Source organism: Tupaia chinensis, unplaced genomic scaffold (genome assembly GCF_000334495.1).
Source record: "Tupaia chinensis unplaced genomic scaffold, TupChi_1.0 Scaffold143631_1, whole genome shotgun sequence".
NCBI lineage: Eukaryota > Metazoa > Chordata > Mammalia > Scandentia > Tupaiidae > Tupaia > Tupaia belangeri.
In genome coordinates, this window is record NW_006203479.1 from 768,449 (window position 1) to 783,990 (window position 15,542).

General features: G+C 41.5%; 1 protein-coding gene across 3 annotated transcripts in view; it reads right to left on the reverse strand.

Moving 5' to 3' along the window:
- Window positions 1-5,413: 5,413 nt before the first annotated feature.
- The window catches only part of SMARCAD1 (SNF2 related chromatin remodeling ATPase with DExD box 1), a 92,486-nt gene continuing 82,357 nt past the window's right edge, over window positions 5,414-15,542 (reverse strand). For all 3 annotated transcript variants that reach the window (XM_006164496.3, XM_006164495.3, XM_006164497.3), the window contains 5 exons: window positions 14,403-14,591; window positions 13,275-13,393; window positions 11,263-11,445; window positions 9,352-9,461; window positions 5,414-6,815 (listed from right to left, as the gene is read on the reverse strand). In XM_006164496.3, coding sequence (XP_006164558.1) covers window positions 6,754-6,815; window positions 9,352-9,461; window positions 11,263-11,445; window positions 13,275-13,393; window positions 14,403-14,591 — 663 coding nt within the window. In that variant the 3' untranslated portion in view covers window positions 5,414-6,753. The remainder of the gene's footprint in view (window positions 6,816-9,351; window positions 9,462-11,262; window positions 11,446-13,274; window positions 13,394-14,402; window positions 14,592-15,542) is intronic.

Consider the following 15,542-nt stretch of genomic DNA (forward strand, 5'->3'; position numbering starts at 1 on the left):
AAAACACGTACCTGATTAAGAACTGAGAGCTGGCCCTATATCCTAGTGGTTAAGAGAGCCAAATCCTACATAGCTGACTGCAGTTCAAATCCCAGCCCTGGTAGCTTGAAAAACATGCCAGACGTGTGTGTGTTTGCCGAAAATCTCCCAGGCTGAAGGATAAGGGATTATGGCTTGACCGTGCCACACTGAGGAGTGTTTTCTAATTCTCTTTCTCTCTGTCTCTTGCTGGTGAGTGTACATGCCCTCTGGAAATTAAAATGAACAAACAAAAAAACCCAGAAAACTGTTACCCAATATAGGAGTCGTCTTCAAGTTCATGGAAAAATGCGTATTATGCAAACACTGTCCAGCTCCCAGAGCACTCAGGGAGGTCTCCATTTGCAAACCCAGAACCTTTTTGATCTCTTTCTGTGGTAAAATGTGGTGTCCAAGAGTCTGACCCAACAGAAAGAGATCAAGAAGGTTCTGGGTTTGCAAATGGAGACCTCCCTGAGTGCAGTGGGCATGGGCCAGTGTGCCCATGATCTGGGGTTGGCTGAGGCTGGGTGGGTCGTACCGTCCAGTCCTCGCTGGGGGTGCTGCCTGTCTCCTTCACTCATAGAAGAAATAAACAAATTTAAGAGAAAATTTTGTAAGAAATAAAAAGGGTCCATGACAGCTGGGGATTAAAGGGAAAGATGGGCTAAACAGGAGGCTCATGGCTTTGGGGGCAGCAAAAATTTTTTTCTTTGAAACTGCAGGAGCGGACACCGAGCCCTACACATTTGTTGCCACCTGCAGAATGTAGGCCATCAAGAGTGAGTGAACACGAAGCTGGGGGACAGTGCAAGTCAGTGTTGGTTCGTCATTTGGAACGAACGCACCAATTGGGTGTAGGTCGTTGATGGGGAGGCTGTGCATGTGGAGGACCAGGTATATGAAAACTGCACTTTCCACTCCCCTTTGTTGTGACCTGAAATGGCTCTACAAAATAGCCTATTAAAAGTAAGAGGTATTTCGCAGCACTGAAAGAGCAGTAAAATGTTGGCAGCTGATCTACTTAGTATGACAATTTGCCAAGGCGTTAAGGAAAAAAACAAAAGATGCTCAAATTACTCCTGATAATTTTTCTAACATTTTACAGTTCCTAAATGAATGTTTCACTATTTTCATTTCCTTGTACATTCATAATAAGAAAACAATGTTTTTCGTGTGTTGACAATTTTTTTTTGGAGAGGTTTTTGCTATAGGGTGCATGCACTCGCCAGACAGACAGAGAGATAGAAAGTGAGAAATCACCCCCCAGGGGGGATGGTCACGCCACAATCCCTCCTTCTCCATTCTCCTCTCGGGATCTTGGGCACGCACGCACACAAGCCTACGTGAGTTTTAAGCCACCGGGTCCAGGACTTGAACTGCAGTCGACTACCTGGGAGTCCAGCGACATAGCCATTACGCTAACTGCTGGTCCCTTGACAAATATATTTGAAGGTCACGGGTAATCATAAGGTCCCAGTGACAGCTACGGCCATTCTGCACCTTCCACGTGCAGTCACGGGAACAGCGCCACACCACTGTGCGAGGTGAGGACTGCCTGAATGGAATAAGCCATTTTGGGGGCCAGCAGGTGGTGTGGTGGTTAAGGTACTGGACTCCCACATAACTACGGTTTGAGTCCCAGACCTGGCAGTTTGCTTTCTCACTTTCCCTTTCTCTATTTCTGTGTCTCTTTGCTCAAATTAAATAATAAATAAAATTAAACAAGTAACTCTAAAATATCCATTTTAGTGGAATATTCCAAATAGCAGCATTTAGATGATCTCTCACAAACCCTTTTGTTTTCTCTTTTGGGAGAGATTTTTTGCTATAGGGTGTGTGTGCTGGCTGGAGAGACAGAGGGACAGAGGGATAGAAATCAAGAAATCAGTCCCCTGGGGGGATGGCCACACTGCAATCCCTTCTCCTCCAATCTCCTTTTGGGATTTTGGGCACGCATTGCACATGTGCCTGGCGTGAGTTTTAAGCTGCCAGGTCCGGGACTCAAACTGTGGTCACCTATGTGAGAGTCCAGCAACGCAACTATTACGCCATCTGTTGGTCCCATCCTTCTGTTTCTTAATGACCAGGTCTTGCTCTGCTGTTATCCTCCTGCTTCAGCTTCCCAGGTAGCTGGAACGACCACACCTGGTTCTCACTGGACTGGGAATTGAACCCGGGCCTCCCATGTGGCTTCGGCCTGAAGATGTGATCTTATCAGTGCACACCTCTGCAGCTGGGCCTCCCTAGAAGCTCATTTTAAACTTTAATTATTAGAACATCAAAAAAAATTGCCAATGAGAATGTGTGCTTGGGAAGAAGAGAGGGAGAAAACACACCCCACGAAGAGTGCTCATGCTGCAACCTTTCTCCTTCATCCCTCCATCCTGTCAGGGTTCTGCGGCATGCACACATGCCTTCCCCCCCCCACCCTTAAGCCACTGGGGCTGGAATTTGAGCCATGGTTGGCCACATGGGACCCAGCCTTTTATGCACAGCATGTAACTGCTGTGCTCAGGGGCCAGCCCTAGAACACCAGGCTTCAGTCAGTATTGTAAATCTCGGAGTTTCTTAATACCATCATCATATAGGGAAACAGACCAATGAACAGCGAGCCTTACATTTAAAATGCAGTGCAGAGGTGAGAGAGGAGTTAAGAAGCCAAGGCGTGTGCATGGGCACACACACACACGGGGGAACGTTTGAGAGCAAACAGTGAAGTCCAGCTAAGTATCATCTTATTTGAAGTCCTTCTTTCTTTCCAATGTTCTATGGAACTGGGCAAAAAATGTCACCCTATAAATTAAGAATTACCCGTGAAAATGAAGTGTGGTCCAGCCTTGGAGATACAGGCTGGGACATTGCTCTGCAATGCTGGAGCCCCAGGCAGGCCACAGATTCAGGTCCCAGGTCAGTGTGTGCACACCAGGTGAATGTACAAACCCATGACTCCAGGTGGCTGGAAAAGTTGGGGCCAGGGGATTGTGGTTATGACGACATCCTGTTGAGGGTAACTGTCTTCCTCTCTCAGAAAATAAAACAATTCTTTGGACCAAAAACAAATTTTTTTTTTCCAATCAGTTGCTGTTAAATAAATGGTGGGGCCAGCAGGTGGCATAGTGGTAAAGGCACTGGACTCCCATATGGCCAACCGCAGTTCAAGTCCCACACCTGGCAGCTTGAAATTCATACCAGGCACATGTGCATGCATGTCCAAAATCCCAAGAGGAGAAGAGAGACGAGAATTGCTGCATGGCCGTCCCCAGGGGTGGGGAAGTGATTTCTCACTTTGTTTCTCTCTCTGGTGAGTGCACATGCCCTATAGCAAAAATCTCTAAAAACAGATGGTAATAGAATATAAATGATTCTCATCTTAAAGGCCTCTATCATGTCATCAAAGTATTCTAAAGAAAAAAAAAATCTTTAACAAAAGAAATGTAATACTCTAGATTTAGCCAGGTTTGGTGGTACAGGTGACAGCAGACTGAACAGCAGCAGAGCAGGGAGCCACGTGGCCTACCACGGGTTCAGATTCACAACTGGAGGGCTGGGGAGGGGACTGCAGCACGGCAGGGCCCTGTCTGCGATGCTTGTCTGTCTGTCTCTCTAGCGTGTGCACATACACATTCTCGTGAATAAAATCAACTTCAAACAATAAAAGTAGATCATGAAGGTAGTAACTTTATGTCACCAATGTCTTCCACATTATTGCATTCTGGCAAATTCCAATGAAAATATTACAACAGAATTTAGTAAAAGTGATAAATAAGAGCTGAGGCAAAATTATGCACACACAGAAAAAGGTCAATCCTGTGTTTCTACAAATCGCAACAAGTCTAAAACGGCAGGTCTCCTCAGGACATCTTCAGGCTCAGCTGAACGTTCGGGCCACCGTTTCATACTGAAAGACATCACATTCCATCATGCCATCTGTACCCAAGTTAAACATCGCCTTGCTTAAAAAGGAAGACCACGGGGGAGGAGGTAGAGGCATAATCAGAATAAAAACTGGACTAGGAAGAGTTACACCGAAATCAATTTTATGGACTGCTAGTGATGCACTTAAGATCACACACATTGCAAGCGCCCAGAAACCCCGCCTCTCTAAGATCTAATCTCGGGTACACCATCTGTTAGAAAGTAAAGTTAAAAAACAGCAGCTCATGTTTCAACCTAAGTATCTACAGACAAATCAGAAGGTCTACTGGGTGCTGAATGGCTGTGAAGACAGGAGGACTGTCTTCATCCCTGACTTGCATTAAAAAACCAAACCAAAGGTTGGCCCGGCCAAGCAAGGTTGGTGCAATAGATGAGCGCTGTGGCCATGAGGCTGACCCTGCAGGCTGGCCCCCTGGCCGGGTCGAGCATGGCAGAAAACACCTGCGGTGGGAGCTGAAGCAGGGTGGGGCAGAGGATTGCCAAAGGCCAGACTCTCAAAAATGGCTTGCTGTCTTTCCCTCTTCCTGCTCTCTCATTTAAAAAGGAGGGTGGGAAAGGGCAGGGCTGCTTCCACTGGTCGAAACATGTCTCCCAATAATAGCGGCCCCGTGTGTCCTCTACTGATACTGACTGGACTACGACACCGAGTGGCATCAGCCTAATCCAGAGACTGAGAATACAGTCATACATTCCGATTTATCAACACACAGACGACACAAAGCACATCAGATTATCTTATTGTGCTCAATATTTTTTTTTTGAGAGAGGTTTTTGCTATAGGGTACATGTGCTTGCCAGAAAGAGATAGACAGAAAATGAGAAATCACCCCCCCAGGGGGGATGGCCATGCCGCAATTCTCCTCTTGGGATCTTGGGCACGCACGCACCCGTGCCCGGCGTGAGTTTAAGGCACTGGGTCTGGGACTCAAATCATGGCTGACTACGTGGGAGTCCAGCGACACTGCCATTACACCAACTGCTGGTCCCTGCTCAATATTATTCTTAAGAGTAACGGGAGGGAGGGTTAGAAACTATTAAAAAGGGTGTGAAAATACAAATTATGATCACAAATATTTTTATTAAGCCCGAGACATAATAGAGCATTACAACTACATTTCATTAGATAAAAATAAGGCTGTGACGACGACAATGGCGACGACAGAAGAAATAGCTATTGCTGAAGACACACGACTGCAGAGAACTTCTAGAAATCCATTAGGAGATTTTAAAAAGTAATATTCTCAACACGTTGACTAAGCCATCTGGGTACGCGGACGCAAGAAGAGGTAGTACTAACACTCGCAGATTCCTTTCAGCACTAAAATATATTCAGTATGTTCACTGGAACTTCGAGATTGGGAAGTCTACTGAACAATGAGTTTTCCGAATCCAAAACAGCTTAAGAATCACTGAAGAGCTTCATTCACCTTCTGAAGCCAAAGGTTAGCATCTGAGCAAGTTAGGAAAGTTAGGATGCCTTGAAAAATTTGAGCTCCAATAATGAACAATTCTTTGATTTATAAATAAGTTTATTTATAATGATATTTACATAATAAAAACAAAACACATGAAACTCACAAGTTATACAAAGAAACCGATGTATAATAAAAAACAGCAATATAGACTGACAGGCAAAATTTTAACATAAGATTTAATAAAGAGTTAAATATCAAATAGACAACTTTACTTCTTCTATTTTTCACTTTCTCACCCACACCGAATCGGAAGTGAACAACGGCTCTCTCCAGGCGGTCCTCGACTCCAGGACACTGGTAAATGAGATTCTGGTGGGAGATTAAAGCCACTGACCTATTTCCACGCAGTACCTAATGCTGCCGTAATATCAAGTCACATCTGGTCTGCTTTGAAGTGAAATCGCTTGAAGTTACCTCCACTGCCGGGCTAGGAAAATGTCACCCACACTTCGCATGGAGAGGCGGCAGGAACTACTGCTCAGAGAGGAGGACAGCTGGAGAAGTGACCGGGCAACAGTGTCAAGAGAAGCAAAAGCCAGGTGTGGGAAACCAACAAAACATGCACAAGGACAGACAGAAGAAGAAGCACAACCAGTGCCCCGGGAAATGAAGAGAGGGAATTAATCCGTGGAAGCGTGGGGGTGGGGGAGGGCTGCTGGAGTTACTAGTCACTGGAAAACAACTTAGTGCTGAGCCAAAGTAATTCGTCTTAACAGAAGTATTGAGAAGACCTGGGGGGTGTCAGAACATGAAATGCCACCTTAAAGTTCAGGTTGAGTTGTTGTTGACATTGGTGAACATCTGCTTCAAATAGCAATAAAATCAAAGCTATATACTCTATACAGCTGCATCTTGAAACTAACATAATAAAAAGACCTTCAAATGAGACAAGCCAAAACAAGACGTAAGCATTGTCAAATAAGGCACATGTAAAAATCTACACACATTATCCAGTGAAAGACAATATATATATATTTGGAGGTAGAAATAATTACAAAAATACTGACATTTCTAAAGCATTAGCATATTTGTTACAAACAATCACCAACTAATCCCCATTCAGAAAACTGCTTTGTAAAATGATTCTTCAACATCTTCAGGACTACGTATTTGTGGCTTTTTGTTTTTTTTGGAAATTTCTTGAGTGAGCATCTGGAGAATTCAGTTAGTGGCAAAAAAGTTGTCCGTACTATGAGAAATGCAATATGGAAATTATAAAAAGTTACAAATGCTCATAAACCCCATGGTCATCATAATGTAAATGTCCTTGAGTGCACCAAGTTGAGATTTCCTCCTCAGCTAGGAATTCACGGCTCTTCCTTCACAGGCCCATCGACGTTTTCAGTAAAGTGGCTATATCTGCGGGCATGCTGCCTTCATCGCCTGCAGGTCAGACAGCGGCATTGCAAGTGTCATCACAATACTTTACGAATGAATCCTATTACCTACCCAGGCCCAGTTCGCCTCGGTGTCCACCCCCGTAATTACAAACTTCCCTCAGCCCCACACGGTCAGGGCTACTCCTCGGTGTTCTCGCCCACACTGTCAGCACCGCACTCTAAGGTTGGTTTGCTGACTTTGCACAGATGTGGAAAGGTACGTGCATACAGCTAGTTTGGACTGCAACTTATTCATACATAGCACGTGATACTTCTCATGTTTGCTACACAGAAGAAAAACACGTATGTAACAAACCGAGTCGGAAAAACACAGACAAGAAAGCCCCCAAATCCCAACCAAAACAAAATTATAATTTGATCTACACCCTTCCTTTTGCTCTAAATTATAATCACTAACTTATACCCATTCCATCCAAATAAACAAAATTCTGAGTAGAGAATACAAGTTGAGGACTAAATCAACCCCTTTACTTTTTATGTATCTCTTATTTGCCCCATAGTTCAATGACAGCAGATTCCAATATCTAGGAACTCATAAAAAATTATTTAGGATTTCCTCAGACATGACAACACCCAGTGTTTATCATGGTAACAAAGAATAGAGCCACCCCCGATTCTTTCAATTAAACAGAATATTTTTAGATAAACTGACTTATTAATTTACTGGTTACTGACAAATGGCACAGCCTGCAATTCATAAATATGTGCTGACTATATTGTATCTATGACTAGTTTTTTTTTTTTTTTTTTGCAGAGGTTTTTGCTATAGGGCGTGTGCGCTCGCCAGACAGACAGAGAGGGACAGGGGTCAGGGACACAGAAAGTGAGAAATTATCCCCCAGGGGGGATGGCCACACCACAATCCCTTCTTCCCCATTCTCCTCTCAGGATCTTGGGCACGCACGCACATGTGCCCAGCGTGAGTTTAAGCCACCGGGTCCAGGACTCGAACTGTGGTCGACTACGTGGGAGTCCAGCGACATAGCCATTATGCTAACTGCTGGTTCCGCCATGCCTAGTTTTAAAACCAGAGGTGAGTGAAATGCAACAAAGCCAATCACTCCCCCCCCGACACACACACCCTGGTTACAGTCTACAACCAGGAGAGCACATTGCCCACTCTTCCCTGTGAACAGGGCAGACACATCCAGGGAGTCTGCAGATCCCCTTGCTCATTCATTATTTTCTCTTTTCTAAAAAATTTGACCAGAGAGAGAGAGACGGAGAGAGGAAAAAAGTGAGAAAGCAAGCCACTAGGTCCAAAACTCGAACCATGGTCAGCCATGTGGGAGTCCAGAGCCTTAACCACACACCACTTGCCAGCCCCATGCTTTCTATTTTCCTTTTTTTAAAAAATAACCCAGAGGGTGCCTGTGCTCACCAGAGATACAGAGTGGGATAAGGAAAGCTGCCGCACCACGACTGTGGGCACGGTCATGCTGCAATCCCCTCTCCTCCACGTCTCCCTCTCACCGGGACTTGGGGCATGCGCACATGCAGGCCTGGCATATTTCTTAAGCTGCTAGGTCTAGGACTTGATCTGTGTAGTTGGCCATGTGGGATCCGACTCCTTTACCCACCAGGTCATGGTATTCGTCCTGTAAACTTATAAACGTTTAAAGTAATTCTTTTCTGTAGGATGAAGAGGAGTCATTTCTCTGAAGATTTTTTTCCTAGGACAACTACTTCAATCTAAAAAGGTGAATTATCAAATTTTCAAAATATTCAAAAGTGCAAAAATATTTTAATTTCACAAAAAATGAAAAAAAAAAAAAAAAAAAAAAAAAAAAATTGGGCACAAAAAGTGGCTTAATGGTTACATCACTGAACTCCTACATGGCCAACTGCGGTTCAAGTCCTGGACCTGCAGCTTGAAACTTACCCCAGGCACGTATGTGTGGATGCCCAAAATACCAAGGGCAGAATGGAGGAGAAGAGATTGCAGCATAGTTATTCCCCTGGGGAGTGATTTCTTGTTTTCTGTTTCTCTGTCTCTCTTTCTCACAAGTGCATGTGCCCTATAGCAAAACTCTCTCTTTTTAAAAAAAAAAAGGAAAAAAGAAAAAACAAGCACTAGTAAAATAAATGTTTACCAGTCAAAATTAAGTCAATGAAAATATTAGACTTCTTAATAAGATTAATCACGTCATAAAATATATTATGTCATGTACTGTAAAGCTTTGGGCCTACAAATAGTACTTTTAAAGTAAGCAAGCCATAAATCTGCGGATAAAATTGTACATCTAAATCAAAAAATTATATTTCTGGGATATTCTGATAGCAGAAAAAAGGTAAAAGATGGAAGGGACAGTACTCTCCCAAGTCAAAGTGTCTGATCAGCTCTGACAAGAGGGTCGTAATTGTTACCTGCTGTACTTTGGATACAAGCATGCTTACCTTCTCATCCCAAACCGGATCATAGCATCGGACTCGGGCACCGTTGCTACCCCTTACAATGACGAATTTAATGTCTAGTCTATATAAACGAACAATGAAGTTTCCACTCACAAACAGCTTACCTTCATCTACTGTAGTCATGTCTTGCTCTAGCTTCAATTTCTGTTGGTTAATTTTTAGCATGGATTCTTCAATTGTCCCTTGGCTTATTAATTTTATAACTAGTACTTCTCTAAAAAAAATTACAAGATATATTGATTACTAATTATGAATTTATCGATATATATATATAAACAGCATCTAAATTAAATCAGAATAATTTGAATATTGTTAACAAAGATATCACTAAATTTAAGTTTCTTTACTCAAACCACTTCAGACTGACATTTTTGAGCAGTTCACTTTAGACACCCTTTGCTATTATCCAAGAGAACACAAAGACATTTGTATTTAAAAAGTCACTGATGGTGGGGCTGGCAGGTGGCATGTGGTTAAAGGCACTGGACTCCCACATGGCCGACTGCAGCTCAAGTCCCAGATCTGGCGGCTTGCTTTCTCACTTTCCCTTTCGTTCGCTCTCTGTATCCCTCTCTGGTCAAAATAAAATAAAATAAATAAAAAATAAATAAATAAAGTTCAATAAAATAATTCTTTTTTTATTTGAGAGAGGTTTTTGCTATAGGGCGTATGTGCTCACCAGAAAGACAGAGAGACAGAAAGTGAGAAATCACCTCCCGGGGGGGATGGCCACTCTGCAATCCCTTCTCCTCCATTCTCCTGGCCAACTGCCAATCCCTAAAATAGTTCTTAAAAAAAAAAAGTCATTGATGGGACCAGCAGATGATGTAATGGTTAAATAGCTAGACTACCTACATAGTTGACTGTGGTTTGAGTCCCAGACTCCGTGGCTTAAAATTCATACCAGGAGCGTGTGTGTGCATGCCCAAAATCCCGAGAGGAAAATGGAGAAGGGATTGCAGAGTGGCCATCCCCACTAGGGGGTAATTTCTCACTTTCTGTCTGTCTATGTCCCTGGCGAGTGCACGTGTCCTATAGCAAAAAGCTCTCTAAAAAAAAGTAATTGTTAAAACCGTATTACAACAAGCAGTTCTTTCTTCAGATAGAAATTACATTTCAGAAAAATAAGTTTTGCTTATCAGGTTCCAAGAAATACTATACAGAAAGGCAACGTAGTAAAATAGAAACCTCCACAAAACATATTTGCAAATATTTAGTCTATAAGCAAATATATAAATGCCTTTTGGAAAGACAGTAAAATTCTCAACAAAAAAGGCACTGCTGTTCATGCATTTAAGTAGAGGTGAGTTGTGCTTACTTTCACCTCTTTCTAGTCCTGTGATCAATGTTAAAATTAACCTTCACCTAAACTAACCCACGGCACAAAAAATTTATTTCCTAAATGGCAGCAGAGGAGCAACAGAATGTATATTACCAAGACTATCTGGCTCTTAAATGGCCCATCAAGCGTTTTTAATTATTAAACTTTGTGTGTGTGTGTGTGTGTGTGCTCCCCAGAGAGACGGAAAAAGGAAAGTGGGAAATCATACCCCCACACACTCCCCAGGGAAAGGGCCACACCACAATCCCTTCTCCTCCAGTCTCCTCTTGGGATTTGGGGCACACACACAAACACAAGTGCCTGTCATGATCCTCAAGTTGCTGGGTCCAGGACTCGAACTGCATTTGGCTATGTGGGACTCCAGTGCCTTAAACCACCACACAACTGGCTGGCCCCACAATTTTGAAACTTTTTCAAGGGTACTAAACCATTGATACTACTTCATGAACTGCAGAATACTTGGGGTTGGGTGGCAGGTTACTTTAATGACAAGAAAATGGACAGGTTACATAGTGGAGTTCATGGTCAACACTGTAGGCAATAAAAACACCGGAAGCTATGCTTTGCTGAAAAGAATAAAAATGAAGACAGGGAATCCAACATACTGTATGTTGTTATACAATACAATTAAACCAACATTTGACTAAAAGTACACTTCACTGAAAGCACTTACTTAGTCTGGCCTACTCGATGGCATCTGTCTTCTGCTTGTTTGTCATTGTAAGGATTACAATCAATATCATGAAGTATAACAACATTTGCAGAAGTCAGATTTATTCCTAATCCACCAGCTTTCGTTGACAGCAAAAACACAAAGATATCCATATCGGTATTAAACTCGTCAATCAGATGAATCCTGTAAGATAAACATATACAGTTAAACCTCACTGAAGAGTATATAGCAGAAGTAAAAATGAAGTAATCACATCACATGGAAAAGGAAGCTGAAGAAATAGGGGCCAGCAGATGGCGTAGTAGTTAAGGGAGTTGGACTCCCACATGGCCAACTGTGGTTTGAGTCCTGGACCTGGCAGCTTGCTTTCTTATTTTCCCTTTCTCTCTTACTCTGTCCCTCTCTGGTCAAATTAAAAACAAATAAATAATTATTTAAAAGAAAGCTGAGGCTATAAGTAGACACTCTTGGCATTATAGTTATTTTTCCTGTGGCTTCATTAATGAATGACCTTCCCAATTCAACAACTTTTTTTCTCCATTATTACTCTCCCTACTAACTCGTACTTTAATTCAACTACTCAGATTTGATTAATTCCTAAAGGGTTATTCTGTCCTTTGTTGATTTTTTGCTTAACCTGAATTCTGCATATGGTGCCTTTTTTTAAAATTAAGAATTATTTTTATTATTTATTTCCTTATTTATTCATTTTATTTTGACCAGAGATGGACAGAGTAAGAGACAGACAGGGAAATCGAGAAAGCAGGCCACCAGGTTTGGGACTGAACCACAGCTGGTCATGTGGGAGTCAGCACCCTTAACTACTAAGTCACCTGCCAGTCCCTGTATATGGCTAACGTTCAACCTTGGCAGAAGTCTATCAGCTGTAAGCAGAAGAAATACACCCGAGGAACCAAGGATCGCGAGAACAAACTGTATCAAATCAATGTAATCTCTTTTAGTGTGATTTTTATCTTTATTGTAGTATAGGAAAAAAAATCACTCTAGCTGATTAAAAAAACAAATCAAAACAGTACCACGACTTCACACACAGAGAAAAAGCATTTTAAGGTCTGGCCCCCCTAGTGGTTAAGGGAGCTGGATCCCACACATCCTTCCACAGTTCTAATCGTGGTCCCACCCCTGCAGTTTGAAAAATACACTGGGATCATCTGTGTGTGTGTGTGCCCACATTTCTTTCTCTTTCTCTCTGGAAGCTCAAGTGTACTCTGGCAATTAAAAAAGGAAAAAGAAGAAAAAGAAAAAGAAAAGGAATTCTTATCTTTGTGTTTAAAGGAACTATTGTTTTTCTTCTCTTTTAAAAGTGCGCTGCAGGGCATTTGTACTTGCCAGAGAGCGGGAAGGTAGGTAATGCACACACATGCACCCAGCATGTTTTAAAAGGCGCTAGAAGGACTGGTAGGTGGCATGTTGGTTAGGGATGCTGGACTCCCACATGGTCAACTGCGGTTTGAGTCTCGGACCAGGTGGCTTGCTTTCTCACTCCTCCCCACCCCCTTGCTCTGTCCCTCTCTGGTCAAAGTAAAATAAATAAATAAAGTTAAATAGAGTAATTCTTACAAAAATAAATAAATAAAAGCCACTAGATCTGGACTCAAACTGTGCAGTCAAGTGGGAGCCAGCCACCTTCACCATCGCCACTGGCTGTCCCCATTCCTTATTTTTAAGACAATCTTCTGAACCTCTGGAAACTTTAAAAACAGAATTACCATTATAATATGAAACGCCTTAGATTTAAACCAGTTTTGATTAAAGATAAGACCCTTTAATTTGAGCTTTCAAGGGGAAAACCCTAAAAAGTATGTAATAGCTTTTTCAAAAAACATGCACCTACAATTCAGAAAAAATTTTAAAAGAATTTTCCCCATTGTTTGCATGATCAAATCCCCGAACTTGAGACTCAGAAGTAACAAAATTCTACCAAGTACTACACATTTAAACCTCTGATAAATAACGAGTGCTTTTCTCAACATGAAGCGAAGTATACCAACCTTTCCGAAATCTGAGTCTTCCCGTCTAATCTGATGTACCTGTGCTGCTGATGCTTTAGGAGAACCTCTAAAATATCCAGCATCATGGTAAACTGGCTAAATAACACAACTCTATCGCCCTGTGAAAACACACACACGCATCAGGAACAGACAAGTCAAAATAGTAGAACTCAAAGCCTTGCTAGGTTTAAACAATTAGAAGTGTTACCCATAGCATGTTGACAAGTCTGCAGAAAATTCCTTATGATACAATTATCGAATGATCAATTTATGCTTTAATAAAAAAAGTAATGATTCTTAAAATTTTTGTTTTACGTTATGTGTGAATGTACTACACCTCAACTTAAAAGCCAAAATTAAATCTCAGTTTGATCTGAGAACGGTTAAATATTTATCATCACAGAAAAATTTCAGCAAGTATGAGTAAGTTGCATAAAAACCGCCTGGATTGCAACCTTACAAATTTATACTATTTCACACATAAACTGAAGTATTACTTAAATAACTAGTTAACAAATAGCTTCTTCAAAATGCTAATTTTTAAGCTATTACACAAATTGTCATCTATGAAATAATGTTAAGTATTTTTCTTTTCTAGAAGTTTTTGATTTACGGCACATGTACTGACTGAAGAGAGAGAGAGAGAGAAAGAAACAGAGACAGTATGGAGGGGGAGTCAGAAATCACTCCCCCCAGGGTGGATGGCCATGCCACAATCCCTTCTCCATTCTCCTCTCAGAATCTTGGGTGGGCATGCACACACATGTGCCCAGCGTGATTTTTAAGCCACCACATCTGTGACCCAAACCCTGGTTAGCCATGTGGGAGTCCAGCAATGTAACCATCATACGCCATCTGCTGGCCCCAAGGTTATTTTTTTAAATGCATCAATACAGATTCACACTATACCTTTCATTGTGTTTTTCTGAGTTTCCACAGAAGTAAAGAAGTAACCAGGAAAATGTATGTGCGAGTATGTTAAGAGAAATGTTTAAAACACTGGGTTCATCAATGAATGTATTCACAGATATAGGCTAAAGTTTTAAGAATGTCAATTCATGTCAGAATTGCTTTAGCAAGTTTCACTAATGGAGAAAATACAAAAGGAGTGCCATTGTTCTTGAATACCTTCTGTTTCAATTCAGACAAGATACGTCCTAAAGCTCGGAATTTTCCAGAATCTAAAATCAAGTCCATGTCTAACTGGAAGCTGTTAATGTGTCGATACTGTTTACAAAGTACATGTAGTTCGAAGTCTGTCATAACTTCCATATCTTCAAAGATCAAGTCAGGGTTAGCTTCACAATGTGTAGGTTCCTTGAAGACAAGAAAAACAGTAGACTTCAAAATTAAAATTTATAACATCATTGGAACAGTTCAGTGAAACATTTCATATATGATAAGATGCCTGAATCATAAGACATTTTATTTTAGTGCCATAAATTTAGCAAATGAAATTAATATTAATTCTTTTAGGTAAAAGAAAGGAGAAAAATCTTTATTATTTTAGACATAACTGAAATACTTGTAGATACAGCAATGTCTAAAATTTGGTTCAAAATAATCCTGGGAAGGAACTGGAGCTATAGATGAAATTAATTGTGAGTGTCATCACCAAATGGTAACCAGGATAAGGTGCTGAGAGAATGAGGCAAAACAAAAAGTAACAGCTAAAGTTATGAAGACCAAACAAAGATATAAATTAAGAAAACAAATGAGTAAAATAACTCACTAGGCCAAGACACAAAAACCTAAGGACTTCTTTTGTCAAAAAATGTGTATTACAGGGGACAACAGGTGGCATGGCGGTTAAGACAATGGATTCCCACATGGCCAACCGCACGGTTCAAGTCCTGAGCCCTGCGGCTTGTTTTTTAACTTTCCCTCTCTGTCTCTCTGATCAAGTTAAAATATAATAAGAAATAAAATTAAATAAAAAATAACTCTTAAAAAAAACAAAGAATGTTTTGTTGTGTTTATATAGAAGTCTAGATGAGGAGTTGCAAAAGCAGGCTTTGTAGGCGAGATGACCTGTGCAATTACTCACGCTTGCCTGAGGGGAGAGAGCAGCCACAACACACACATGTATGACTAGGTTATGATAGGTTATGATAGAACTTTATTTGTAAAACCAGAGTGGGGGGACCAGCAGGTGGCGTGGTGATTAAGGCTCTGGACACTCCCACATGGCTGACCAGGGTTCAAGTCCTGAATCTTGAGGTGGCTTGCTTTCTCACTTCCTCTCTCTCTCACTCTCAACCTCTGTCT